The 26,564-nt window shown below is 45.6% G+C and overlaps 2 protein-coding genes and 1 long non-coding RNA gene across 12 annotated transcripts in view; 2 read left to right on the top strand and 1 right to left on the bottom strand.

The window, feature by feature from the left end:
- Positions 1-1,465: 1,465 nt before the first annotated feature.
- Positions 1,466-5,934, bottom strand: RPP38 (ribonuclease P/MRP subunit p38). 8 transcript variants are annotated; one of them, XM_082452929.1, is made up of 3 exons: positions 5,495-5,930; positions 4,343-4,386; positions 1,466-2,410 (listed from the first exon to the last, which is right to left on the bottom strand). In XM_082452929.1, exon 3 carries the CDS (start codon positions 2,398-2,400, stop codon positions 1,552-1,554), a length of 849 nt encoding a protein of 282 aa, XP_082309055.1. In that variant the 5' UTR covers positions 2,401-2,410; positions 4,343-4,386; positions 5,495-5,930; the 3' UTR covers positions 1,466-1,551. The 8 variants fall into 8 exon arrangements, with proteins under 8 accessions (XP_082309055.1, XP_082309053.1, XP_082309054.1 ...); XM_082452927.1 differs by having other exon boundaries at positions 5,582-5,930; XM_082452928.1 differs by having other exon boundaries at positions 5,595-5,930.
- A 518-nt stretch (positions 5,935-6,452) lies between these two features.
- LOC309656450 lies at positions 6,453-10,968 on the top strand. The gene is made up of 2 exons (XR_014261348.1): positions 6,453-6,571; positions 9,512-10,968. It is a non-coding gene; the product is annotated as an uncharacterized lncRNA (long non-coding RNA).
- Positions 10,969-21,026: 10,058 nt separating this feature from the next.
- The window catches only part of DCLRE1C (DNA cross-link repair 1C), a 116,036-nt gene continuing 110,498 nt past the window's right edge, over positions 21,027-26,564 (top strand). For 2 of the 3 annotated variants that reach the window (XM_082452834.1, XM_082452833.1), the window contains exon 1: positions 21,027-21,097. The gene's annotated coding sequence lies outside the window, so the exon portion shown is untranslated. The remainder of the gene's footprint in view (positions 21,098-26,564) is intronic. The other variant, XM_082452835.1, reaches the window with a different exon arrangement.

Raw genomic sequence — 26,564 nt, 5'->3', positions numbered from 1 at the left:
TCCTTAATTTAGGACAGCACTGTGTTCCTTCTCGAAGACGCAAGGGAAGACTTCTCCTATAGGATGATTCAAACCCAACTGCGTTACCTTTTTTTTCCTAACGTGAGGAGGATGCCTGCAGAAGCAAAAGTGAACCAATTCACTGAAACACCAGAATTAAGTAAACAAGATTTTTAACATAATCCAGAGTCGAGGCTCCAGTTGGGAATTACGTTCCGCTCATTTTTATGGCACAGTCTTACATGAAGTAGGTTTTTGAATAATTGCAGGATTGTCCCTCAGAAATTGTGTCATGGGCTCACCTCATGACAAAACTGTGGCATTGTTCCTCTCTTCACTTACAGAATTGCAGTTAAGAGAGTTCATGTTCTTTTACTCAGTAATTTTTAAATACAGTAATTTATAAATTATTAGCACATTTGCCGCCTTATAATGCCTCTTTATAATTTACGCATGTTACCAATGAGCATTTTAAAGTAGAAAATCAGTACAGCTGCTTGTGTTTATAAAGTAGCCGTTAGAACTAAATTTCAATGCAATACACAGTGTCTTACAGATTCAAAAAGCCCATACCACCCCGTGTCCTTTGTCAGTAATGGAAATGCTCTGGTCCATGACGTATCCTTACCCACACACCCCGCCTTTTTTTGGTCAAGATGGCATTCAGTAAATTTAAATGGAGGTGGCATAATCCACAGATCAACCAGAATTTAGGCTGAAAATAAACTTTGGCAAGCCAGTACCTTCCCCGTAAATTACAGAAAGCACCTTTACCAAACACACGCTGTAAAGAGCAGATACTCTAACAGAGAGCATTGACTCTGCTCCATACACTAACACGAGTGACCCCTGTCATGGCAGACCCGCCTCTGAGCACCCAAGCTCCTCCGCTTATTTTTTTATTCTCTTCCTGCTTTATTTCACCTAATTACCATCATACTTTGGATACATGCTAAAGTCCCAAGGAAGTAAGTTAACCGTGTAAAGGGGTGAATTCTAACTAGTCAGAATACCTTATCTGACAATTTTGATAAATGTTTAGCCTTTCTCCCAAGCCCACGCTTAGGCCTGCCTACAAAGGCAAACTGACAGTAAAAAATAATAACGTATTTTTTCTGAGGACAATGTATTGCTTGGCATTTGCTATCTTTCCTTTACATCTGCTGGTGCACCTGCCATCCAGTTTCATCTCCCCCGCCAACGAGAACCGTGTTTGTGTGGCCTGTTTGCCAAGTTTGGATAGAAAGATGTCCAGCGTTGCAGGATAGATGTTCTTGCTCACAAGCATTATGCCAGCCTTTTAAATAGTGAATTTATACAAGCATGGACGTTAGTTTCAATAAACTTTTGATACTCATACTGCTGAATATTCTGTGCACTTAGTGTCCCTAAGCTTCAGCGTATCTGTATGCTACAGAGAATCTTACACACTTGAAAGGAATGATACTAAACAGTGTCCCAAGAATATATGTAAAAGTCATTTTATTCATTTCAAGGCTTCTCTACAAGGTGTCGTTTTACAACTGTATGAAGTGACAGGTTTATACAAGATTACTTTGAAGCCGTTTTTTTACTTTTGGGTGGTTTCCTTATCTTATTGGGGTTTGGAATCAGTTTCTTTATTTTCAGGGGTTGTAACACTGCAGCCTGCTGACCCTCAGCGAGCTTTCTCTTGGGTTTAGAGAGGTCTTCGAAGGAAGTGTCCAAAATCTCTTTGTCTTGGCTTTCCAAAGATTCCATCTCCGGGTTCTCCCCGGGGTCGTCAAGTGTGCCTCGGAGCCACGGCACATCCAGACGGGGGACTCTGGGGATGATGGCCCTCACTTCCTCTGCAAAGGCAGCGGTGTTTCTTTTGAACCCCAAGGCCAGGACGCACGTCAAGCCCATGGCGGGTGCGAGCCTCTCGCTGAGCCGGGGCACCTGGCAGGCAGGGACACCTCTGCTGGCGCTCAGCGGCACCAGGTGCGCGGTGACGATGGCCGGCTTGGCCGACTTGCACGCCAGGACCAAGAGCAGCTCGTTCCTCTCCAAGGCTCTGGTGACCTCGTTGATGCCGATGGCAAGCTGCCTTCTGACGTCGGCAGGGGTCCAGCCGGATGCCTGGGGCCCACCTTCCGGCTTTTCCTCCTTCAGATCCTCACCGGTGTCCACATCCAGGCTGCACGTGTCTCCGCTTTGTGTTTTCAAAGCGGGCTGCTTTTTCTTTCTCTTCCTGTCCTCAGTCTTCTGAAGCCCGAGAGATTTAATCCTGTCCTCCAGGGTCTGTAGTATGAAGTGCATATCCTCCCCGTCCAGGGCACCCCAGCGGATGGTGTACGGGTTGTTCAATGACGTCTTCACAGGTAAAGGTCTCGTCTTCCGCACAGAGCCCCTCCCTGGTGCCTGGGGGGCTGCGGCCATTCTGAAGACCCTTCGCAGAGGAGCAAAATGACAAAGGAAAACACGTGTTAACTAGACAGGCACGCCTTAAGGATTTCTTGGCTGTGCTCTTTCTGATTTTGGAAAGGCTAAAGCAAGCCTACTTATATAGGACATATATACACGTACATATATATATGTGACCATACATCTAACTTCTCTTAAGTTTTCCCCATTTTTTCCTGTGACTTGGTCTTCATTCATATACATGCAATTTATGAATGTTTTGCATTACTGCGATCATACTGAATTTCTATTTATTTCCTTTATTTAAAATGTTCCATGTTGCTACTTGTTCATAATTATTTATCCTCTTCAGGACCTCTGGTATTAGTCTGATAGATTTGTTACCATTTTCTGTATTGCCCTCTACTTAGGCTTCCATCCATTCATTCAGCAAATATTCACTGAGCACCTCCAACTCTTGAGTCATGGGCACCGGGTTTCAGCCGTGAACAAGTTCCCACCACCACCTCTGTAAGTCCCCGAGTCTGCCTGCCTCAGCACACAGTCTCTAAGGGCCCTGGAAGCCTCTGCCGTTCATAATTAACCAGCTGATTTTTTTTTTTAAGAACTGGGACCATAATGTATGCACATGACTAAAAATCCAAATGATACTTTAATTTTGTGCCCTTTTGTAAGTCTCCTCCCTCCCTGGACCCTAAGTTTCTTGTCTGTCTTTCCTAAAACACGGATACACAGATTCCCCCTTCCCCTGATAAGTCCAAGCGGGCCGTTCCTCTGGCTGACAATGTGATGAAATCTAGGGAAATATCGTAATGAAATTTAAAGATATTAATCCATTAAGGCAAAACAGTAACAGGGATCCTTGCTGGGGAAATGTTATACACCACTGTTCTGAGGACATGTCCTGTTTGTCCTGCCCAGAGGCAACTGCATATCCCTCTTTCTTCCCTCAGTTTCCTTCCTGGGCTCAGCCGGGAACCACAGGGACCCAAGTTGCAGAATTGGAGGAAGTTAAACAAGCCAGCTCTGGAGAAGTCTGGTTTTAGAACTGTTCCTGTTTTCAGGTAACCACCAGATTTTCTCACTTCAGGTCATTCATCCCAGGGACACCTGCTCCCCGCTCCCCCAAGCACCACCGGCAGGATGAAAAATGAAATCTCTTCCAATTAAACACCCTCCTAAGAGCCCGGCTGCCCATGCTGAGGAGCAGGTGTCCCGTGGCATGTGTCGTAAGGCACTTTCTCCAAGAATTATCTGGTTCCCACCCGATGCCTGTGTGATGGCCCTGCGTGTGGAGGAGGAAACAGACTCAGGTTAAGTACCGTGCCAGAGTCACAACTGGTTTCCCAAATCCAAATTTTATGCTCTTTCAATCCTGGCTGCACCTAAAAGATAATCTGTGACTTTAAAAAAGATAGAGATGGTTGGTCCGTACCCCAGGTCTGCTGAATCGGAATCCTGGGGAATACAGCAGGGCACCTCTACTTGTCAAAAGGCTGCCCAGCTTAATGTGATACAGAACCGGGATTGGGCACCATTGGTGTAGGACGGGGGCCTTTCTGCAGTGGACAGGCCTGAGACAGGGTCTCCTGACCTCTGCCAGCCTCAGACGTTCCTCCTACGTCACCTTCTCACGGAAAACCAAAACTCAGCTCCCTGGGGTGTGAGCTCAGACCTCGTTCATGTCAGCGTTGCCCACTGCTAGAGACTCGGCGTCTGCCCCCTGAGCTGCTTCCTTCCGGTGCAGCCCTCCCCATCCCTGTCATCCCCGTGCGAAGCAGGAGGCAGCTCGTCCAAATCCAAGGAAGTGACTGGCAGAGGCTGGCACCAGGTTGAAGATGGTCAGGAAAAGGGAAATAAACGACCAAGGAGCAAATATGAGCATCTATCGGAGCTCTGCCAGACCACACACTACAGTTCATGTGCCTCAGCATTCAAACAGGGAGTAGGTACTTACAGTTACGTGCTGCTCTGGGCATTAGCTCCTCCTGTCTTCAGAATCTAGGCGAGGGAGACAAGAGCCAAGTGGTTCAGATAAGTAGAGTCTCATGGGATATAATCCAAAACCAAAGTGGAACAAGTAACAGCTTTGGAGGAGAAAATTGGGAAGGCCTTGCTGAGGTGCCTTTGGAGGCCTCTGCTGCCCATGAGATCAAGTGCACACTCACTGGAGTGACAGCCAAGGGCCCCCCTGTCACCATCAGCCTTCCTCCTTACACCCCACCACGGAACCACATACGTTTAATGAGGTCACCAGTTCCTCCCCTCCATGGCTTTACGCACATTCCCTCTGCCTGGGGAACTACTCCCACCCTCAGCCCTACCACCACCTTTCTTACTTGAACAAGTATTTGTGGATTATCCACAGTGCACCAAGCCAGAAAGATTATGAATTAAAGCAAAAACAGCCACTGAACTCATTGGGCTTAGAATCTATGTGGGAGACTTACCCGCAAGTAAAATACAACATGTGATGCACATTAAGGTCAGGGACCTACAGGATCCTGAGCAGAGGCCTGACTCAGTTGAAGGGGTCAGGAAGGGCCTCCCGGAGGAAGTGACCTTTTAACCCACACGTGAAGAATACCCACCAAAGGGAGTACCTATTCGGAAGAGCATCCCAGGGAACTGCATTAAAGGAAATGATGTCAGTGTCGCCGGGGCAGAGATGCTAGAGAGAGCGGAGAGATACTGGGAAAGGCGAGGAAGGACCAGATGGTGAATACACTTGCAGACCGTACAGTGGGAGGCGGTTGCAACGTTCAAAGCAGAGGAGTGGCGTGGCTGGAAAGGCGTCATAGAAAGATCTTTGGGGACTCGGGCCAGGAGGAGTCCTTTGCCACGACTGGAAGCAGCAAAGAGGCTCCAGAGTAGTCCTGGTAAGAAATGACGGTGGCCTTAGCTAGAGTCGCCGCAGAGGGGAATGGACGGAAATGCATGCTACTTGGAACAGTTAAGAGGTGCAGTCCGCCCGACTAAGTGATGAACTCGGGGTAAAGCAGAAGAAGGACTCAGGGAGGACTCCGGGTTTCTGGATCTGGTAGCCGACCCCCGAGTTACTCTCTTCCTATGGTCTGCCGCCTCTCTATCGAGTGCCTACCTACTTCACTACCTTAACACACGCGACTGGAGTCATTTTCTGGTCCGCCTCCACTTCTAGACCGCGGAGTACAGAAGGGCCAGGGTGGGGCTTTACCTATTTCTCGTACCCGACAGACGCTCAACTCCAGGCAGAGAGCGGAGCGTGAGCCAAGGCCGGGACGCAGGAAAACACGCCGGTACGGGCGGGGGCCGCCCCAGGGACGGGGAGCCTGGGAGACCTTGCGCGCACCCGGCTCAGTCCCAGACTCGATCCCCACCAGCGGCCCCTCGGGATCTCAGACCCCAGCGCAGACCCCCACTCACGGTCGTCCCTGCGCCGGTTCCACGTGGGCCACGCTGAGCGTGCGCAGAGCCCACGCCTTCCCGGGCCCCGCCTTCCGATGCGGTGGGGCGGGGAAAGGGGAGGAGGAACGGCTCAGAGAACACGTTTCATTCTTCTGCATCGGGCCACTTCCAAACGGGAAAGTCGGCCCAGGACGTCGCGACAGAGTGACGGAAGGTTTCCCTAAAAACCCTGAGTTTAGGAGCGGGTCGGAGGCGCCAGATAAGGCCCTCCAGCGGCAGTGCGCAGGCGCATTGTGTGTCTCGCGATACTTCAGGTTGCCTGGTAACGGGCCGCCTGCTCTCTCTGTTGCGCGGCCTGGGGAGCAGTGTACCGCGGTTAGACTCCGGCGCCTGGCCGTCTCACCTGACGCCGCTCTCTTCTAACCCAATTTCTACCTTTCAGTGCCTGGCAGTCTGAGCCCCTCACTTTTCTGTTTTTGGCTTGCCTAAGGGACTCAAAATCCTGACCCATTTCCCCCATCACCGAGCCTCTGCCGAATCCCCGGCACCGTGGAAATCAAGATAAATGGGGGATGGGGAGGTGGATTGAGGAAACCACGTGTTTACAGGCACCAGTGTAGATGATCTTGAGCCCCGGAAAGAGGAGAATAAAGGCTATCTTGAGTTCTGCGACAGCGGTTCAGAAAACTCCACCAGATGTCTGCTGTGGCTACTCCAGCCAATGGAGACTTTAATGGTTACGAATGGAGTCGCTGGGAAGTCATGGGCAATTGTAAGTCAGCTGAAGAACACTTTCAAGGTCAGCGGTCTGAATCTGTTGATTTACCCTTGTCGACAACCAAGACCGAAACCTTAGGTTGCTTCTGACCCAGTGAGCTCCTCCCTCCCCACCCCCTTTCCTTTCCCTTTCCAATCTAACTTAGCACTTTTATTCCTCTTTTAAATATCTTCCTCCTTTTCTCAGTCTCTTCTTCACTGCTCGTTTTGTTTCCCATTCTTTGGTCTAGTTTCTGTGTTTTCAATTTTCATCACCTACATACCACCCAACTGGCCGTAAACAAAACGGAAAGCTATGCGTGTGGTCGGAGTATTGCAGGTTAGACGGGGTAAAGTGCAATTTTTTTTTCAATCACCATTAGAAAAATTAAAAAGAACGAATTTACGAGTTTGAGTGTAACAACAGGCTTTTGTTTCATAAAATGAATAGTAAGAAATCGTCATGATGAGCTGCAAACATGCAGTTCTAAACTAGTCTCAGATCACAAACAGTTTTGGGCAGCCCGACCTCGCTGCCCAACAGAATTCCTCTGTTCTTGAAATGTCACTGACTGTCCTGATTCATCTCTGCCCTGTTTCTATCATGTCTGTCGCCTTATTCATTAGAAACAAGATGGGCGTTTTGGGCATTGGAAGGCAAGAAACTCGTGTCTTGTGATTTTGTGATATAATACTTGAAATTTTGAGGCTTCCTTTGTGCCACAGTGGTTAAGAATCTGCCTGCCAATGCAGGGGACATGGTCCCTGGTCTGGGAATATCCCACGTGCCACGGAGCAACTAAGCCCGTGTGCCACAACTACTGAGCCTGCACTCTAGAGCCCGCGAGCCACAACTACTGAGCCCACATGCTGCAACTACTGAAGCCTGCATGCCTAGGGCCCGTACTCTGCAACAAGAGAAGCTACCGCAATGAGAAGCCCGTGCACCGCAACGAAGAGTAAGCCCCGCTCACCGCAGTTAGAGAAAGCCCACGTGCAGCAATGAAGACCCAACACGGCCAAAAAATAAAAATAAATAAAATAAATTTATTTTTAAAAATACTTAAAATTTTTGGTGGGGACTAGCCTTTATACTACCACTGATAAAGGCTGTGACCCTAGACCCTAAGGCAGATCAAGTGAAAAAAAGATCTATTTATAAAGATTCAGACAGTAGGTCCAACCACAGTGTTGCCTGTGTTAGGTAATAGCTTAGACTTCATAAATCACTCAACCCTTGAAACTATTAAACTCTTGAAAGAGCTTCAGCACCCCCAGAATAATGTTTTAACTTTTAAGGCTAGTTACTCCCAAATCGATACAGTTTTGAAAGTAATAACTCTGGCTTTTGTTGTGGTAAATTGCTAATTATGGTTATCTTTGTTAGATTTAAATTGAATTAGATTAACCTGTGACCCAGTAATTTTTTGGCTTCTTATGTGGTCAGTGCAAACAGTTATACTTAATGGTGGCAAAGTTGAGATTAAAATGTTAAATGTAAGAGTCAACTGCAAAGTCATTATTATTTTTTTTTCAAAGTAATGAAAGCATAGTACTTCATCTACTGTAAAATTATAGGCTAATGACTTAGTCCTACAGAGTGGCTCTCAAACATTCAATGAACCCACGCTGATTTAAGAAATGATAAAGTATCATTTCAAAGATAAATAATGAAAGTAAATGAAAATAAATCACATTTTAAGTAATGCCACCAAATATAAGGTTTTAAAGCTCTCAGTAGAAATTTTTGGATAAAAAGATGAGAAATTATTCAATCAAAGTGGAAGGTAATTATAATTTTAAAAGAATGAAATATTTGTGAATCTTATGTTTTAAAAGTAATCTTATAAATATTTTAAAATCTAAAAAAATAATAAAATAAAAATAAAGTCTTCTCAGATCTAGCTTTTAAGCTGTAAGACAAATAGAAACACGTGTCTGATTGAAATGCTAGAGTAATGGGAAAAAAATATGTCTAAGTTTTTGTACCCCTAAGGTTTCAGATTTGTAACTTGAGCACCTTCTCTGCTTATATTTGCTCTATGAAAATTCGCAGCCACTACATCCATGGCTCTGGAGCAAGACCAGCTAAGGTCGAGATCTTAAGTTCATCACTAACTAGTCACGTGACCCTAAAGCAAACTAATTAACCCTGTCTGTGAAGTGATAAAAATAGTACCTGTTGTGAGGATTAGAAGAAATAATCTACTCAAAATGCTTAGTACAGTGCCTGGCACATACAAACTGCGTAGTAAATGGAATTGATGAATCTAGTGACAACCTGAATTAAGACTTAGGTTAATAAAAATTAAGCCTCTATGATTTTAGTGCTTCTGTTCTATTTTAAGACTAATCAATATAATTTCCACAGAAATTTTGCTAAAATGAATGACTACATTTCAAAGGTAATTTCTCTCCCATTTGTATCACACAAACATTGCAACAAAAAAGTAAAAAGAAAAAAAATTGGCCCACGACCCAATTACTTAAAAACACATTTCCTTTTAGTGTTCCCTTATAATTTGTTTCACATTTAAGTGTGCACTTTCATTGTTAAATAATATAGATTACATTTTGTGTTCTCATTTTCTTTCCATATAACATTTTTTCCCCATATTTCCCAAACATAGTCTTCAAGTTATCACTTTAACTCATATATTTGGTATCCTATTCTAATCAGTTTATTTTTTAATAATAGCTGTTACCGTTATTTTACCGTGTAGAACCTCAACTTGGTCTTTGAATATAAAACGTTCTTTTTATATTCATTCTAGAATTGGACTGTGGTTAGATTCATATGCTTGCCATGATGTGAGAATGATTTAAGAGACTTGGTGATAAGTTATGTCATTAGCCACAATTTTTTGATGAAAGAAAGTAACCAACAAGAAAGTTTGTCAATAGAAGAATGTAAGAGAATTGAGCACCAGATTCTTCTTTCCCTCTGTGGCATCCTAACCTTTGCTCTGTGTGTGTGTATTAGAGTTCTCCAGAGAAGTAGAACCAGTAGGAGATAACAGATGTGAATTATGGAGCCTGAGACGTGCCACAATCTGCTGTCTGCCAGCTGGGGACCCAGGAAAGCTGGTGATGTCGTTCCAGTTTAAACCCAATGGCCTGACAATCAGGGGAGCCGATGGTGTGAATCCCAGTCCAAGGGCAGGAGAAGGTGAGATGGGAGGTCCCAGCTCAATCAGGGAAGCAAGAAACAAGGGGGGAAATTCCTCCTTCCTCTGACTTTTGTTCTATTCAGGCCCTCAGTGGATTGGATGATGCCCGCCTGCATTGGGGAGGGGGATCTACTTTACTGAGTCCACTGATTCAACTGCTAATCTCATCTGGAAACACCCCCAGAGACACACAAAGAAATAATGAAATAATGTTTAATCGGGCCAGTCAAGTTGACGCATAAAATTAACCATCACAGTGTGATTGTTACTATATCATACATAACAGTTGTTATACAAACAGTAATCAGTTATTTTAAAATCAGTGGCTAGAAGAACTTTAGTGATGAGCTGCAAAATGAATGACATTTTCAGTCTGCAGGTAACAAAGCATCCTACTGAAAGTTGTTATTCGATGGTTACTATCTGTCCTTCAAGTCTGGATCGTTTCCATGACTGGCTCATTTGGCTATACAACATCTCAGCAAAATCCCAAGGGCTTTCTGTACTTGCCCTTTGCCATCCTCTGAATTTTGGCACTGGCCCTCAAGCTTGTCCTCTCAAGCTCACAGTTTAGTGGTAACAGCTCCAATCATCACATCCTACACAACCATGCGGTGGGTGGCAGTAAGTTTTCCCCCATGCATTTCTTTCTTTTTATCAGAAAGAAAAGTCTTCCTAAGAAACCCAGACAAACTTCCTCTGTGGCTCATTGGACAGCATTGGTCACACGCTCACACCTACACCAGTCACTGGCGGAGGTGAATGAGTCAAAAAAGACTGGCTGAGACCAATTATGAGCCTTCTCCTGGAGATGGACCCTGAGCATATCATGGCTCCATAACTAAACGGAAGCAGGACTGTTGACAAAAACGAAGGGGGAAGGCTGCTAGGTGGGGAACCAATGATATCCCCAGTAGGGAGACATTTTGTTTAATGGAGTTCAGTTGCAGAATATATTAATTGGACATGCATATGTAAAACGCATGCAACATGATAACCAAACGAGCAGGGTGGAAACAAAATTATGAGCCATGTGTACTTTAATTCAGCCCTGTCTATGTATTATCATTGAAACCAAGGCTAGAAATGACACAAGTTTAACGAGGAACATTAAACAAATAGAAGGTTGTTGGCAGTGGTACCTTGAGAAGACAAAGCTCTGAGCTAGCCATTATATATTGTTAGTCTGGGTAAAAGCTGGAAGATATTTATGAACCTTTTTACTTTGAAAACTCTAAAAATATAAAAATTAAACCAAATGAAAGTAAAAGTGCCTCCTGTCAGATATTGTCTTCTTCTGAAACTTGTTACAGTGAAATCATCCTGGTTAGTTTTTTTTTTTTTTAATAAATTTATTCATTTTATTTATTTATTTTTGGCTGAGTTAGGTCTTCATTGCTGCGCACGGGCTTTCTCTAGTTGCGGCAAGCAGGGGCTACTCTTTGTTGCGGTGCGTGGGCTTCTCATTGCGGTGGCTTCTCTTGTTGCGGAGCACGGGCTCTAGGCATGCGGGTTTCAGTAGTTGCGGCATGCAGGCTCAGTAGTTGTGGCTCGCAGGCTCTAGAGCACAGGCTCAGTAGTTGTGGCACGCAGGCTCAGTAGTTGTGGCTCACGGGCTCTAGAGCACAGGCTCAGTAGTTGTGGCGCACAGGCTTAGTTGCTCTGCAGCATGTGGGATCTTCCCGGACCAGGGCTCGAACCCGTGTCCCCTGCATTGACAGGCGGATTCTCAACCCCCGCGCCACGAGGGAAGCCCCTGGTTAGTTTTTTGCAAGGAGTTCTCTTCAAGAATCCTAACTTTAAAATGATGTTAAATGTAACCTTCCATGTCTAGGCTATGCCTACTTAGTTGTTTGTTTTGGGAAGTTGTACTGGTTGTTTGTTGTTTCAGGAAATTATATTTATTAAAATGTTTTTGTATAAAATTATTTATTCATCTAAAGTTGTGACATAATCACCTGTACCGTAATCACTAATTCAGTGTTAGGACATCACTGACTTTCTAACTTTACTAGCTTAGGAGTGACTTGACCTCATCTTTTAGTCAGAAGTTACTAAGAATCCTGTTTTGATTTTCTCCCCATGGACCAGTTCATAATGGATTTGGTAGCGCTAATAGACTCATTTCAAATATACAACACCAGTGTGAGTCTTTTCACTTCCTTACTTGTGAATATTCATCACTGACAGGTGTTTAGGCCAATCAGACCATGAACAAATTCAGCCAATCACACAAAACCACATAGCAGAAATGGAGAAGCATATCATAGTAGTTAATGTATCATTTAAAACCACTTATATTTATGGAAAAAGCTGATATTTCTGATTAGTGACTAGTAAAATAATAAGGTTAAACTCATCATAGAAAATGTAACAAAGCAGGAAAAAAAATAAAATCAGTAGAAAATTTTAATCTATGTTCAAAAGAAAATCTTTGAAAAATGAAGTTTGCTTCATATATAACTTTTATTTCAGTGTAGCTAGTATGAGCTCTTCAAAGCCAAACATTATTATAGCTTTTCAAACTGGAAATGAAAAAGCTGCTGAAGCATGCTACAGGTTTTAATTTCTTTTTTTTAAAATTTATTTATTTATTTGGTTGTGCTGGGTCTTAGTCGCGGCAGGCAGGCTCCTTAGTTGCGGCTCGCTGGCTCCTTAGTTGTGGCATGTGAACTCTTAGCTGCAGCATGCATGTGGGATCTAGTTCCCTGACCAGAGGTCGAATCCAGGCCCCCTGCATTGGGAGCATGTAGTCTTAACCCCTGCGCCATCAGGGAAGTCCCCAGGTTTCAATTTCTAATAAGGTAAATGTTTATAGCTATAACCCATTAATCAAAAAGCTCTTGGGGGGGGCCTCAATAATTTATTTAAAAGAATAAAGTGTTTTAGAGTCCACAAAGTGAGAAAACCACTGTGATGATCCCCAGCTTGGATGGGCCCATTTCTTGGTATGGCCTCACAAGAAGCCATTGTTATGAAATTTTGAACCTTTATTTAGCTCCCTGGCTGGGCTACTTTTCAGTTCTTCTAGCTCAAGATGCTGGTTTTCAGTGACTGGAAGAACTCTGACCAACTTTTCTCATTGATATCGTGGGGTTTTTGTCTGTTACTAATTTTTACTTTTTTTTTCCCCCATTTTTTTCTTTGTTCTTTTTTCCTTCTTTTTTTTTTAAACTTTTTTTTCACATTTTCATCTTTTTTTTTTTCTTTTTTCATTCTAAAATTATGTTTTCTCTCTTTCCTTTTACTTAGGTTTGTCAGTATTTGGTTTTGTTTATTTGTACGTCTGGCATTATGTTTTGGTTCCATTATAAAGATCAGTTCATCAGGGGGAGTCTGGAAGTGATTTTCTTTTGAGGTGATTTGGGTCAAGTTTCTGACCAGCTTTCCCCAATTTTAAGTTGACCTTGGGACACCTCGACTCCCAGGTCAGCAATAAGTCCAACATGCTGCAGTCATCTCAGCCATCGCTGCTGAGGAGGACACCATATTGACAACCACTGGCAGTCAAGACCATTGCCAAGGGCAACTTGACCAAGCTGAAGTTGGCCCAGTACATCTGACTTGGGAAAGAGGTAGTCATGAAGATCATTGACAAGGCTTAGCCAAACTCCTCCAAACTCCAGAGACAGTCCCTTGAAGTAAGAATCATGAAGGACTTGAGCCATCCCAAAACAATTATTTGTAGTGATCCACTGTGCCTTGTCAGGAAGTACTCAGTGGAAGAGATGTGTTTGAGTACCTAGTGGTTCATGGAAGTCCACAAGAAAAAGAGGTCCTGGCAAATTCCATCAGTGGAGTACTGTCACCAGAAGTGTGTTTTTCATAGAGTTAAAGGCAGAACACCTGCTTTTGGATGCTGATATGAAAATCAAGTTTGGAGACTGGCTTCAGCAACGAATTCACCTTTGGCAAAAAGCGGATACGTTCATTGGCAGTCCCCCTTGATGCCGCCCTGGAACACTTCCAGGTCCAATTAAGATGGGCCCACAGTAGATGTGTAGAATCTGAGGGTCATCCTGTATATACTGGTCAGCAGACCCCCGCCTTTTGATGGACCCCTGCCTTCAAGGAGCAGCAGGAGTGGGTAGTCAGTGGTGTACACCACATGCCCCTTCACACGTCCAGGAAATGTGAAAAACTGCTCAGGAAATTTCTCCTTCTCAATTCCAGCAAGAAAGGCACGTTAGAGCCCATCCAGAAAGATCCATGGATGAATACAGGTCATGAAGATGAACTGAAGCCTTCTGTGGGGCCACTCTCTGACTACCAGGAACCCTGGCCAACTGAGTTGATGGCGCCCATGTGTGACAACATGGAAGAGATCCAAGGCTCGTTGAGGCCAGAAGTACAACCAAGTGATGGCCATCTATTTGCTTCTGAGGTACAAGAGAGCTGAGCAGGAGGGCCACGTCATTGCCCTGAAACCCCAGGCTTCAGTGGATCTAACCAACAGCAGCACACCAAGGACCCACCTGAAGTTTCTGCCAACACACAGCAGTGGCGTGTCAGCTAGCTAGCTGCCCCCGCCACTAATTCCCATCCTAAGAATACTCAGAGGAGCAATGCAGAACATAAGCCACCCGAGGAGGACCAGGTGTCAGGGTGGAAGGGCAGCAGCAAAGCCAAGGAGGGGAAGAGAGCACCTCACCTTCAGGAACAGCGTCCTCTCCACCAGCACAAGTCAACACAGGAATTCCCTGCTTCGGGAGTGGGCCGGCCTTGGCCAGGCCTCCACACGGAAGGGCAAAGATGGCCTAACTGTGCCAAGGTCAAGGGCTCCACGGCCTCTGCACCCCTCCACACCCCAGTCTCCCTGACAAAGCCACGCCTGCATGGTGATCCAAGTGGTGCAGTTCACCAAGGCCTCAGGGCTGTGCCCCACAGAGGGAAGGTGGGATGTGTCCCCAGCCCAGCACAGACTCCCAAGTGCGTCCCTTTGGCCACTTCTTCCGCCCACACATCAGAAGTAGTGGCAGAGCCACAGAAAGAACCAATTTGCCCCAGGCTGTGTCCAAAGGAAACTCCATCCACTGGGCAACCTCCAAAGGATAAGCCACCCCAGCCTTTCCTCTGAAGGACCAGCAGGGGGCTTCTTCACCAGGTTCAAGTTCAAGTTCATCCTGAAACATCCGTGTTTCAGGTTTGTCAGAAGGAACCTGAAAGCAGAGGCCGATGGCAGACACTCACACCTCGAGGAGCAGGAGCAGAGGCAGGGAAGAAGAAAAAACATGGGGAGGCCAGGTCGCGCTCGCTACACTCGCAGATCATGAACTTCGTGGAGCCCAGTGAGAAGGTGCAGAAGATCGACCAGGTGCTGGAAGGAAACAGCGGCCAGGGAGGGCTGAACAGGAAATCTGCGCTGCTCTGGATGCAGGGCAGCCCGGCCGAGAGGACCTTGCGCAGGGGTCCAACCGGTCACGGCCATTGCTCAGTGGAGTCCCATTTCAGTGGACAGCCGCACCTCCGCGGGCTTGGAAAGCACTCCCTCCAGAACTCACTGCAGCTTCACCTTCAAAAGGTGGCCGGGAGCCTCCAGGGAGACACGCGCCTCCAGGAGCCCCGTTTGCGTCGGGGCCACCTCCCTCTGCTGCTTGTCCTTCGCCCGCTCTTCTCCCGTGCTTGTGGGGGAAGGGAGCCAGTGTGGCGAGATGGCAGTCTGGTACCGTATCAGAGCCCTGAAGGGGTTCTTCCCGGGAAAATCTCATAGGTGAGCTTTACCGAGGTCCTGACGAGCATTAGAGCCACCTGTATGCCAAAAAGAGTTTGGGGTTTATCATAAGAGAGCTGGGAGGTCCCTGAAACATGCAGGCAGCAGGAGTGCAGGATGCCCTTTGGATGACAGGACACTAACTCTGGCTGCAGGGTGGAGAAGCCGTGGGATAAGCGGCCAAGTTTCCTTGTGTTTCGAAAGTGGGCTTTTACCCCAGGGATTGGAAGTGAGGGAGACAGCAAGAAAAAAGTCAGCTCAAATGTCACTGACTGCTCGGTGACCTCTCCTTTGTAATTTTTTCCATTCTACATGATTCATTCCAGAATACAAAAATGGGAGCATGCTTTGCCAACTTGTTTTATGTGCTAGAGTTTCAGTGCAATGCCAAGAAAAATTCAAGAATTTTCTTCTATGGAACTTGACTCATGGATGTTAAAATTTCTATAGAAGAGCAAAGTGCCAAAGACAATCCTTCCTGAAGAAGAACGAAATTGAGAGGCGTTAATGATTAAGACAGTGTGATGGGGGCTTCCCTGGTGGCGCAGTGGTTAAGAATCTGCCTACCAGAACACTTTATGACATAAATCACAGCAACCTCCTTTTTGACCCACCTCCTAGAGAAATGGAAATAAAAACAAAAATAAACAAATGGCACCTAATGAAACTCAAAAGCTTTTGCACAGCAAAGGAAACCATAAACAAGACAAAAAGACAACCCTCAGAATGGGAGAAAATATTTGCAAATGAAGCAACTGACAAAGGATTAATCTCCAAAATTCACAAGCAGCTCATGCAGCTCAATATCAAAAAAACAAACAACCCAATCCAAAAATGGGCAGAAGACCTAAATAGACATTTCTCCAAAGAAGATATACAGATTGCCAACAAACACATGAAAGAATGCTCAACATCATTAATCATTAGCGAAATGCAAATCAAAACTACAATGAGGTATCACCTCACACCAGTCAGAATGGCCGTCATCAAAAAATCTACAAAGAATAAATGCTGGAGAGGGTGTGGAGAAAAGGGAACACTCTTGCACTGTTGATGGGAATGTAAATTGATACAGCCACTATGGAGAACAGTATGGTGGTTCCTCAAAAAAACTAAAAATAGAACTACCATATGACCCAGCAGTCCCACTACTGGGCATATACCCTGAGAAAACCATAATTCAAAAAGAATCATGTACCACATTGTTCATTGCAGCTCTATCTACAATAGCCAGGACATGGAAGCAACCTAAGTGTCCATCGACAGATGAATGGATAAAGAAGATGTGGCACATATATACAGTGGAATATTACTCAGCCATAAAGAGAAACGAAATTGAGTTATTTGTAGTGAGTTCGATGGACCTAGAGTCTGTCATACAGAGTGAAGTAAGTCAGAAAGAGAAAAACAAATACCGTATGCTAAAACATATATATGGAATCTAAAATATATATATATATATATATATATATATATATATATATATATATATATGGTTCTGAAGAACCTAGGGGCAGGACAGGATAAAGACGCAGACGTAGAGAATGGACTTGAGGACACAGGGAGGGGGAAGGGTAAGCTGGGATGAAGTGAGAGAGTGGCATGGACATATATACACTACCAAATGTAAAACAGATAGCTAGTGGGAAGCAGCCGCATAGCACAGGGAGATCAGCTTGGTGCTTTGTGACCACCTAGAGGGGTGGGATAGGGAGGGTGGGAGGGAGACCCAAGAGGGAGGAGATATGGGGATATACGTATATGTATAGCTGATTCACTTTGTTATAAAGCAGAAACTAACACACCATTGTAAAGCAATTATACTTCAATAAAGATGTTAAAAAAAAAAAAAAAAGAATCCGCCTGCCAATGCAGGGGACACAGGTTCGGTCCCTGGTCTGGGAAGATCCCACATGCACCACAACTACTGAAGCCCGCGCCTAGAGCCCGTGCTCCGCAACAAGAGAAGCCACCGCAATGAGAAGCCCACGCACTGCAACGAAGAGTAGTCCCCACTCGCCACAACTCCAGAAAGCCCACGCGCAGCAACAAAGACCCAATGCACCCCCCCCAAAAAAAGACAGTGTGATGTAGGTGGAGGGATAAACAAATGCAGAGCCCAAAAAACGATTCTAACTATTCTGTGTTGCCCCTCGTGTTTGCTCCTAAACCCACTCTAATCAGGCTTGCCCCGCTCCCCCGATGACTGCATCAAAACGTCCCTTTAGGTCATCAGTGATCTTGACAATGACCTAAATCCCGTTGTTAGTTCTCAGTCCTCATCTAACCTAACACACTTTCTCACTCCTTAAGCTTTCTCGACACCGCATTCTCTTGGTTGTTCTCTTACCTGAGTGATCACTTCTCTGCCTCCTTTGCTCCTTCTTCCTCTTCTCCTCAAACATTTGGTGTTGGGATTTCCCATGGCTCACTCCTCAGTTCTCTCTCCTTTTCTCCTCTATGCCCATTTCGTTTCTAGGGCCATCCTGTCTCCAGGTTCTAAACACCATCTCTATGACCATGAGTCCCAGATTTATATACCCAGCCCAGTCGAGACTTGAATATCTACCTGCCTGTTTGGCGTCTCCACTTGGATGTCTGATATTTCAAATGCAGCGTGTCCAAAACTCCACTTCTGACCTTTGCCACCCCACCAAGCCTACTCCACCTATGGTCCTTCCAGTTACTCAGGGCAAGCATCTTGGAGTTATCCTGATGCCTCTCTTTCTCACATCGCACATAGAACCTCTCAGGGACTCCTGTTGACTCTACCTTCAAAATACATCCAGAATCTGAACTTCTCACTACCTCTACTGCTACTACCTGAGTTGGAGACCCCCATAAGTCCTCTCCTGGATTATTATTACAGTAAGAATCTTGCTTCCAACCTTGTTCTTTGTAGTCATAGCAACAGGAGTGATCCTTTAAAACAGTAAGTCAGATCATGTCAGTCCTCAAAACCATTCAGTGGGGCTTCCCTGGTGGCGCAGTGGTTGAGAGTCTGCCTGCCAATGCAGGGGACACAGGTTCGAGCCCTGGTCTGGGAAGATCCCACATGCAGCGGAGCAACAAAGCCCGTGAGCCACAATTACTGAGCCTGCGCGTCTGGAGCCTGTGCTCTGCAACAAGAGAGGCCACGACAGTGAGAGGCCCGCGCACCGCGATGAAGAGTGGCCCCCACTTGCTGCAACTAGAGAAAGCCCTAGCACAGAAACGAAGACCCAACACAACCAAAAATTAACTAATTAATTAATTAATTAAAAAAAAAACCAAAAAAAAAACATATTTAAAAAAAAAAAAAAACCATTCAGTGGTTCTGTTTCCCTCCCGCTTGAAGCCAGATGCCTTTGTGCAAGGTCTCATATGATCTGATCTCCATCTCTTTCGCTCTGACCTCCTCTCTTTCTCCTCTGCTCTGGCCACGCCGGCTCCTTGCTGTTCCTCACATCGGCCAGGAAGCTCATTCCTTAGGGCCTTTGTACCGGATGCTGCTTTTGCAAGGGAAACGCTTCCCCAGGGATCTTCCAGGTCAGCTCCCTCACCTCCTTCAATTTTTACTCAAATGTCATCTTCCCAAGAGGCATACCCTGATCACCGTATTTACAGTTGCAAGTCATCTCACTCCACATACACAAGATTCTCCATCCCTTTGCTCTGCTCTTTTTAAAAATAGCACCTATCACCTAACATCTTTCAATAGACTATATAATTTGCTTATTATATGTGTTTATTATCTGTCATCCCCTACCAGAATGTGACACAAGGATAGGGATCCTTGTTTGTTTTGCTGACAGATGTTTCTCAAAAACCTAGAATGGTGCCTGGCTCATGTTGGCACTCAGTAACTATTTGAATGAATGAATGAATGAATGAATGAATGAATAAGGCGGATAGGATGCATTGGAAAGAGAGTCACAAGGGTAAAGGGAATGTTCTATTTCTTAAACTGGTGGTATGTTCATAAATGTGCCCTTTATTTTTAAAATTTTACTTATGTATGTATGCATACTGGTTTATAATCAATATTTGATTACCTAGTTAAAAAAAAAGAACTTGACTGTCCAACTTGACTGACTCCCTAAGGGTTCCACAAAGCTGAGTTTTCACTGTACCTAGTATATTATTATCTCTGACTAGAGGACACCAGTGTTTCCATTGTCTCTTTCTTTTTGCTCCTTGAGGCAGGCCATCAATGGCTCTGGCATCCAGTCGGAGGATGGCAACTCAAGAGAAGAACATGTTTTGAAAAGAGGTCTTAAAAGAACATTCTAGACTTAGAGAATAAAATGGAGCATGGTATATCTTCTCTCTCCTCTTCTCCTGATTTCTTATAGTGACTATAATGCCAAATTATCTCGGCTGCAGATGCACACCGATATTGGACCTCACTGCAGTATTTCCCTGCTGACATGCTGATAAACAGCGCTCTCCCCAGCAGACAGGACGCTTGCTGTTCTTAAGCTGCTGTTTCCTTTGCGCCTTTGTGTTTCTCATAGTCGGGAAATTAGGAGAAAAAAAAAAAAATCCTGCCCAGTACATTTTTCTTTCTCTTCTTTTCTTTTCTTTTTTTTTTTTTGGCCACACCACAAGGCTTGTGGGATCTTAGTTCCCTGACCAGGGATCGAATGGAGCCCTCAGCAGTGAAAGCACAGAGTCCTAACCACTGGACTGCCAGGGAATTTCCCCCAGTACATTTTCCTAAAATTTGCTTTTTGTTCTTTATTTGGAAACTCATTAATTTCACCATGAAAATATTTTCGAGGAGAAAATAAAAAACCAAGGGATTTACATGAAAAAGTAGCAAATAATTTTTAAATGTAATTTTATGCAAAAACAAGCTACAATGTTTCGGGGCCTTGAATTGCTATACGTTGTTGCATTGTTAGACATTTCAAATCAGTAACTTTCTTCAAACTAAGTTTGCCGTTTCTTCCAGTCACTTTGCCCCACTAAGGCTTCTATGTAAATACAGAGTCCGAAATGAACTCCTCGGAAGACCAGAAAATGCAGTTCCAGTTCTTTGAAAATTTAATCAAATGTGAATCAAAACCCCATTCTGTGTCTGCAGACTTGGAGTGACATTGGGTTTGTTCCCCTGGAGAATGGGGTCAGCTTGAAGAGTCCTGTGCTTTTACCCTAATTGAAAATCAGTTCAGGGTGGTTGCAGCGCGTGTTCAGAATCTAAGTGGCCTAATGAGGAGAAAAGAGACAAACTACCAGCCTTTTCCATTCCTGATGGGCTGTGCGTAGAGACCGGTGGGGAAACCAGAGAGGTCTGAAGAAACACCTGCCTGCCTTCCAGGTTTTTAGGAATCATGCAGAGGACAGAGATACATATCAAAAGAAATCCCAAGTGAGGTCCGTGCCCTGGGGAGACAGACCTCTCCGGATTTCCTGCAAACAACCTATTGAGAAAGAATAGGGCAGCGAGCCAGAAGCGGAGTAGAACTCGTTTAAATTCCTGTCCCTTAGCTTTCAGGCGCCGCGGGCAGGGCGGGTGCCGCTCACCGCCCAGCCCCGCCCTCCAAGGGCAGCGACCAATGGGAGACGGCCGGGCCCGGGAGCAGGGCCAATGGGAACCGGCGGGCGGAGACGCGGTGCCCTTTAAGGAGCGACGGGGCGCGGCGTCGGGGAACCCAGCGCCTGGGGTGGCGCAGCGTCCGGGTGTCGCGCCACCGTGTCCCTGCAGGTGAGCTGGGGGTGCGCCGGCCGCGAGCGGTGGGGAGAGGCGTGCTCCCCGCAGGGAAGCGCTCGAGTGGGGCTTGGGGCCGGCGTGATGCCCCCTGGATGGCACGGCGCTTCGGGCAGCCCAGGGTCCTTGCCCCCGCGAGACGTCCGCGGGGACCCCGAGACACGGCCACCCCGTCGCGACCGCCCCGTGATTGCCGATAGCCAGCGACGGTGCCAGCTGTTGACGGCGAACCGGGCTCCCTATGGCAACTCTTGTGACCCCCGGGGATTGGTTAGACGCAAAGCCGGCCTGGGCCGAGTGGGAGGGCGGGCGCCGAGTTGCTGCGGGAGGACCCCGCGGGCCCTGATCCTCCGGCGCTTCCCATCCTGGAGAAGAAGGTGTGGGCGCCTGCGGTCTCACCCGCGCCCCTTGCTCCTTGGGGTGTCCAGGGGCTCTCCCAGGCAAGTGCAGTCTGGAAAACCACGATCTAAAAATACTGTTTTTATGATCTTTGGGGAAAAAATGTTCAGTGTGGAAATCTGCGGGAAAGAATAAATAGAAGGTAAAACCATCAGGTATTCCTTCACCCAAGTGATAACCGCATTAACCGTCTATGTGCGCATGTGCATGTATATGTGCGTGTTTATACACCTACCGACTTTGCTATTTATATAGTTTTGCTCTTTTTTTTTTTTTTTTTTTTTGTATTATGAGCGTTTTGTCAAAACTAAATATTCTTTAAAATGTTTTAAATGTCTGCATTGGGTGCATGGCAGGATGCACCCGATGTGAGTGTCGGTGGTGACACCGGGGTCACTGCTACATTAGGGGCGGGGTCAGGGGGCCTTGTGAAACCTGAAAACATGAACAGGAGAAGGTCTGAGGAGAGGCCTTAAGGCAGTTGTTTTGAAGAGCCTCGAGCACAGTTGCGGGGGAAATCGAGTGCACGCACATTCAGCCGGGATGCCGAGGACCCAGCTCCAGGAGAGTCAGCCCAGCGGAGGCTGAAGTTGCTCACCAAAAGCACTGAGCCCAGCTCTGCAGCAGCGCGGGGGCATGAAACTTTCCCTTTGGCCCAGAATGCTTGGCCTCGAATGAAAACAGCTGTACCTCTAAAGCTGTTGCTCACCTATGGTAACTTTCAGGCCCTCCTAATATCCACTCACTTATCATGCATTCCCTCAACGAGGAGGTACAGGGCTCAGATGGGTTCCTACCACCTGCCAAGGCTCTTGCTACCAAGATGAATGTTCGTGCCTGTCCTCTAGCGTGGTTGCGTGGGGGAACAAATAAATACGTTTCCAGCAGACTTTGTGCTGGGTCCTAATAAATGCTGTCGGGGCTGCCTGGAACCCTTCCCTGCCTCTGTCCATCCCGCAGGCGCGGACCCCCCAGGCTCAGCTAAGCACCGTCTCCTCTGCGAAGGCTTCTTGCACACCCGCTGCTGCCCCTTCCTGTGTGGTCGCAGAGCACCCCCGGCTCCCCCGTTAGAGCAGGTCTCCCGTGGCCACTGTGACCTGCTCACCTCGCACTGGACGCCTAGCTCTGTGAGCGCCGGCTGCCCTGTTCATCTCTGTCTGCTCAGCCAGGGCCTGGCCCATCAGGGGTGTTCAAGGCGTGGTGAATAGTATGATACAAGTGATGAGCTCTGGGTGGCCAGAGTTAACAGAATGAAACCAAGAATATTTACGTTATTAATCTTGTTCAATCCTCACACTTCCCTGCTGAGGTTGATATTATCCTTTTTTGGGCTGAAGCTGAATCTCAGAGGAACGTCATTGCTTGTGCAGAGTCCCACGGCAGTGTATCTCAAAGCTAGATTCAAATCCAGGATCCTGACGCAAGGCCGATGTTTTTCCCACGGCAGCTTGTCATGGTCGGACTGGGGGAGCTGTACATTGGAACTACCACGTACAGCAGGAGTGTCTCAAGTCGGGACGCCAGGGAAGGGCATGCTGGAGAGGAAGAGCGGTCCTGGGCCCTGCTCTGGAGTGGGCTTCTCTCTACCTGGGGAGGGAGGAGGGAGGGGACCCCTGAAATTGCCTGGGAAACTGTCAGGGGCTGCATTCTTGGGTGGAGCGGGTCCGAGACATTCATGGGATCGCCAAACGGTTCCCTACCCTCAAAACATGAAGCACGGTTTTCCAGAAACTCCTTCCTGGAAGGCAGGGACTTAGCATGGTTTTTAAGAAGCCTTAGAATTCTAATCGAGGCTTAGCTTGCCAAAAGGAACTGAGCTGCTGTCATTGGAAAATGGCACGAGACTTGACAGCAAACAACACCTGAGATGCCTGCCAGCCCTGCAGGGGAGGATCCCTACGCCTCTGGACAGCCGAGCCCTGCTCTGCCCTTAGGAAGCTGAGGGCAGTAAAGTAGCATTTTAACTTTGTCCTTGTTATAGACATGATATGCGCACATTATAGAAAATTTAGAGAGTACAGACAGTAAACCAACGAACAGGAAACTTACCAATAATCAGAGGCAATTAGTACTGACACATTTTAGTATATTTTTTTCTATTCATTTTTTCCTAAAAGCTGAGTGTATGTTAACAATGCTGTATCCTTTGTTAAATCATAAAAAGCGTTTTTCACATCTTGCTTCATTGCGAGTACTTTTTGCAGTTTTTTTCTAGAACTAGTTTTTTTTTTAAAGAGCCTTATAATAAAAATTATAGCACCTATACTTTATTGAACACTCATTATGTGCCAGGCACTATTTAAAATATTTTGCCTGTGTTGTTGTCAACTTACATCCTCATAAATAAGTATTACAAGTGGGTGGGTGGTGGTATTGTAGCATACTGTCTCATATTTCAGATGAAGAAACAGACACACAGAGGTTAAGTAACCTGCCCAAGACCACACAGCTCTTAAGTGCTGAAGCTGAGAGTCAAACCAAGGCAGTCTAGGTCCAGGGCTTGTGTTCTTTTTTTTTTTTTTTTTAATTTATTTATTTTTTAAAATGATTTTTGGCTGTGCTGGGTCTTCGTTTCTGTGCGAGGGCTTTCTCTAGTTGCGGCAAGCGGGGGCCACTCTTCATCGCGGTGCGCGGGCCTCTCACTATCGCGGCCTCTCTTGTTGCGGAGCACAAGCTCCAGACGCGCAGGCTCAGTAGTTGTGGCTCACGGGCCCAGTTGCTCCGCGGCATGTGGGACCTTCCCAGACCAGGGCTCGAACCCGTGTCCCCCGCACTGGCAGGCAGACTCTCAACCACTGAGCCACCAGGGAAGCCCCAGGGCTTGTGTTCTTAACCATAATATTATCTATAAAGCAGCTGACAATTTCCTAGAAAAAAACTCAGAAAGATGAGGCAGGGAGTCTGTGCTTCATCCTAGTCACATGTACCCACGCTTCTCAGATCCCCATAAAGATTGATTAGGTGGCTGGGCTATTTTCAAGGATATTTAGGGTAGAGACCTTGGTCTCTGGCTTACAAGTGATTTTTGTTCATCACAATACAACTATTCTAGTTGTGCTACTGTCCTGTCTTTGGAGCTTGATGGAAGTTTTACCCAGCAACTCTGCTGAGATCACAGGGATTCTGATGTTACAGTGGTCTATCCACTTTCTCTACCAGGTCTTTGGATCTTTGGCTCAAAAGGGAGCTCTGGCTTCAGAGAAGGAAAGTAGGGGGTAGGGGTAGAATGCTTCTTTGAGCCTCTCTTGTTTGATGCCCAGGCTGCTGACAATTCCCGCTTACTCCTGATTTCAAACAAATAACACAAGAATGGAAAAAAGAAAAGAATGGAAAAAAATGGAGAAAAAAAAGAATGGAACAATTCCATTGTTGAAAGTAATCAGCAAAGCCTTTGTATATAAACTAAGAGGTTAAAAGGAGAAAGGGATAAATCTGCTAGGAGCACCTTATCCCTATGTGGAGTAGTCCAGGGGAAGGGGATGGCTGCTGGCCGAGCCCCGGGCTGAGAACCCTGGGCCAGCCCTAGCGGCTTGGGAACTAGGCAGGTCGGGGTTTTCAGAGTTAAGTCATGAATGGGGAGGACAGGTTTATTATTCAGTATATTTATATACAGAATTTCCGGGAAGTCAGTTTCTTTTCACTAATCAGCTAAGTTGACTGAACAACTTCTCTTTTCTGGAAATCAATTGAAATAAGTCTTACAAGTTTTGGTCTCAATTTTTCAAGGAATCTATACAGGCAACTCAGCGCAATCAGAAGTACTGCCCTCAGAAACTAGCTAGTCCACTCAATAGGTATAAATAATACTGCTGTTGAAGCATGTGGGCAGAGAGGCACTGGGAGATGAATGCCCTGGACAAAGATATTCATTAGCAGCAAAGCTATTGCATACAGCAAAGTGTAGATTTTGGAAAAAGAGGAGGACGTGCTAGTGAGGGTGATCAAGCAAGTGAAGGTAATGCCATTTTAAAAAATTAATAGAAACTTGTATTTATATACTTCTAACTTATGAGAAAAACTTTGCGTTGGAATTTCTCAGATATAATTTTTTGCACGTTTTTCTTTTACCTTTTCACCATCTTCAACCGTTCTTCCCTCCACCTCTGACAACTACCGATCTGCTCTCTGTTTCTATTAGTTTGTTTTTATTTTTAGATTCCACACATAAGTGAGATCATACAGTATTTATCTTTCTGTGTCTGACTTATTTCACTTAGCATAATGTCCTCCAAGTCCATCCATATTGTTGCAAAGGTCGATAGCTCCTTCTTTTTTATGGTTGATTAATATTCCATTATATCTATATAATGGAATATTATATATATAATATTTATATATATATAAATAATACATTCTTTATCCATTCATCCATCAATGGACACTTAGTTTGCTTCCATGTCCTGGCTATTGTAAATAGAGCTGCAATGAACATTTTGGTACATGACTCTTTTTGAATTATGGTTTTCTCTGGGTGTATGCCCAGTAGTGGGATTGCTGGGTCGTATGGTAGTTCTATTTTTAGTTTTTTAAGGAACCTCCATACTGTTCTCCATAGTGGCTGTATCAATTTACATTCCCACCAACAGTGCAAGAGTGTTCCCTTTCCTCCACACCCTCTCCAGCATTTATTGTTTTTAGATTTTTTGATGATGGCCATTCTGACCGGTGTGAGATAATATCTCATTGTAGTTTTGATTTGCATTTCTCTAATGATTAATGATGTTGAGCATTCTTTCATGTGTCTGTTGGCAATCTGTATATCTTCTTTGGAGAAATGTCTGTTTAGGTCTTCTGCCCATTTTTGGATTGGATTGTCTGTTTTTTTGATATTGAGCTGCATGAGCTGCTTGTAAATCTTGGAGATTAATCCTTTGTCAGTTGCTTCATTTGCAAATATTTTCTCCCATTCTGAGGGTTGTCTTTTTGTCTTGTTTATGGTTTCCTTTGCTGTGCAAAAGCTTTTAAGTTTCATTAGGTCCCATTTGTTTATTTGTGTTTTTATTTCCATTTCTCTAGGAGTTGGTCAAAAAGGATCTTGCTGTGATTTATGTCATAGAGTGTTCTG

The sequence above is a fragment of the Balaenoptera physalus genome (assembly GCF_965194825.1).
Source record: "Balaenoptera physalus genome assembly, chromosome: 2".
Taxonomy (NCBI): domain Eukaryota; kingdom Metazoa; phylum Chordata; class Mammalia; order Artiodactyla; family Balaenopteridae; genus Balaenoptera; species Balaenoptera physalus.
This window is presented reverse-complemented; position numbering and strand designations above follow the sequence as displayed.